Source organism: Gambusia affinis, linkage group LG06, assembly GCF_019740435.1.
Source record: "Gambusia affinis linkage group LG06, SWU_Gaff_1.0, whole genome shotgun sequence".
NCBI lineage: Eukaryota > Metazoa > Chordata > Actinopteri > Cyprinodontiformes > Poeciliidae > Gambusia > Gambusia affinis.
The window spans coordinates 135,971-138,650 of record NC_057873.1 but is presented as its reverse complement, the minus strand read 5'-3'; the positions used below and the strand labels follow the sequence as shown (position 1 = coordinate 138,650).

Here is a 2,680-nt window from a genome sequence, read left to right as displayed (position 1 = left end):
GCTCACCTGCATAAATGCATCCACGCATCCACGCATCCACGCATCCATCCATCCGTACTCTGACACCCACGGAACCAAAGACACGATGCCCGCCTTTCCGCCCGAACGGTCCGGCGGCGGACCGGAAGCCGCGGGCGAGCGGACTTCCGTCCGGAGGGCCGCGGCCCCACGGCGGGGGCGACCGAGGCCCTAACCCGCCTTAGGGCGGTAACAAAAGCGACTCAGCGGTGGGCCGGAGACGTCCCCAGGTTGAGAGGGCACCTATTCAAACACCGGTGCCCGGAATTGAGGGGAACGTCTCCGGCCGGAGGTCCCAGCCTTGGGCGGAAGTGACGCCAGGCATAATTTCCTGCGGGCTGTGTATATAAGCGGGTGGATTGCACCTGCTTCTTCCCCATTGCTATCGGATCTTCCACGGAGAGATGACGGCTTCCAAGTACAGGTATCGTTGCCCTCTTTGTAAGGTGAAATACCGCCATATGAGAGATCACCTCGAAGACACCCACGGCGTCAAGAACAAGCGGGAGCGGCGCATCCTGCTTGCCCAGGCAACGGGCAGGGTCTCGGTACGGGGGATGCCCTGCCCGCTGCCCGGCTGCCGCTACCAGGGTTCGTGGGTTTACCACCACTTGCTCGAGGGCCACCGCGACATCAGGCAGGCGGAGAAGAGGCGGGCCCTTCGGGTTTTGCGACGGAGGCGGACTGTCCAGCTTTTGAGGGAGCTCCGAGCGACCAGACCACACCCACGCCTTGCTTCGCGGCTGGATCTGGACGCCCAGGAGCAACCGGCCTCTCCAGCTCGCAGCCCACCATCTCCGGCGAGGACACCATCGCCGGGAGGCCCGCCCCGCTCTCCACCGGCCTCTCCAGGGCCCAGACCACCATCTCCGGGCAGGACACCATCCCCGGAGCGCTCTCCACCAGCCAGCAGACCACCTCTGGCCAGAACACCATCCCCGGAGCGCTCTCCACCACCGGCCAGCCCACCACCTCTGGCCAGAACACCATCCCCGGCAGCTAGCTCTCCAGCAGCGAGCCCAGCTCCCTCTCCACCGGTGAGCCCGCCCCGCTTCTCACCTTCTCCGCCCCGGCCTTCGCCGGACCGGCTGCCGCCCTCTGGCCGCCAGCAGGACGACGAGGAGGAGGAACGCCAGCTCCCTACCTCCACCACGGTTGGTAGAACGCTCGATTTCCCTGTGGTTGTAGACAGGTACCTGGATGAGTACAGGACACATCTAGTCGGTGCTATGCCCTCTTCAAAGCACCTCGAAAATGTTACCTCAAAGATGGGAAGATTGCGGGCCTTCCTGGCCCACATGGCCTCGGAGAAGACCGGGCTCGGTTCCTGGAGGTTCCTTAACGACGCAGCGCGCGTCCTCAGTTGGCCGGCAGACCTGACCGGCCGGGGTAGGGCCATAACCACTGTCAAAGTTTACCTTGTGAACGTCCGACAGTTTATGACATACTTCTCCGAGACACCACCGCGGAGCTCCAGGCTTTCAAAGACACAGATTGTGTCCATCATCCGAGCCCTGAAGCAAGCGAACAACCAGATAGGAACGCCCGTGCTTCTGCAACAACTGCGGGTGATGGGGGAAAAAGTGCAGCGCTGTGTAACCCCAGACATTCTCCGCAGGTGCTTTGGCCAGTGTCACACCTGGATCCCGAGGCTTTTAGAGCGATCATCGCGGAGGAGGGACGACATTTCGCTCAGACACCTACTCTATGGGTTTCTCGCGACCTTCCTGGCTTCCACCTCCGGCCATCGAGCAGGGGTCGTAACCAACATGACGGTGCAGGAGGTGGGGGAAGCTAGGAGGTCGTCGTCCCCGGACTCTCCCGGGGTGGTAATCAATGTAAGTTCGCTCGCTCTGACACCCAGCTCATCAATTCAATAATTAATTAATTAATTCCTTTTCTGCTTACCTCCATAGGTTACCAACCACAAGACCGCAAGGGCCTTTGGCTGTGCCCAGTTGTTCCTGACGCACGAGGAGTTCGGCTGGTTCGAGGCGTGGATGCGCATCCGAGCAAAGCTGAAACCCAACACCGACCTCGTAATGTTCAACACCAATCACCGGCGCGTTAACAACATCACAGCCTTCGCCAGGAGGGCATGGAAGGCCATGATGCTACCTGGTAATCCTTCACTCACAGACCTGCGTACAGCTGTGGCCACGATGGTAAGTGACCCAGCCAGCAAAGCACCGCCGAGTGTCCCGCCGGGAATGGCCTGTGACCCCGCATCTTTCCTTGTGCCGCTCCAGTCCAGAAACACACAATGCAGCGACGTACGCAACCAGATGTCAAAGGTCATGTGCCACGACACTCGGACCGCCGACAAGTTCTACGCCCTCCAGCTAGATGTCAACCAGATGGCTGAGATGCGGAGAAGATTCGACCAAGCCCGGGAAACAGCTCCGGAGCCTGCATTTCCGCCTTCCCAATGACTGAATAAACTTTGTGCAACTGATTGATTTGTCTCATGTCTCTTCTTGCTTGGTATTTCGGGTCTGATTTCAACGTGGCTCTGAACCGTGCCGTAGTTCAGAACCAGACCGGGGAGGGAACCACCCTTTCGGGCAGAGCCCCCAGAGACACACCGCCCCAGACAACCAGACAACCAGAGAACCAGCCTGCAGATTCCCTGAAAAATAAACTGTGCAACTGATTGATTTGT

General features: G+C 59.9%; 1 protein-coding gene across 1 annotated transcript; it reads left to right on the top strand.

Annotated features, from left to right (window-relative positions):
- Positions 1 to 201: 201 nt before the first annotated feature.
- Positions 202 to 2,473, top strand: LOC122832718. The gene is made up of 3 exons (XM_044119757.1): positions 202 to 1,856; positions 1,935 to 2,183; positions 2,268 to 2,473. Exons 1-3 carry the CDS (start codon positions 423 to 425, stop codon positions 2,448 to 2,450), a joined length of 1,866 nt encoding a protein of 621 aa, XP_043975692.1. The 5' UTR covers positions 202 to 422; the 3' UTR covers positions 2,451 to 2,473.
- Positions 2,474 to 2,680: the final 207 nt, after the last annotated feature.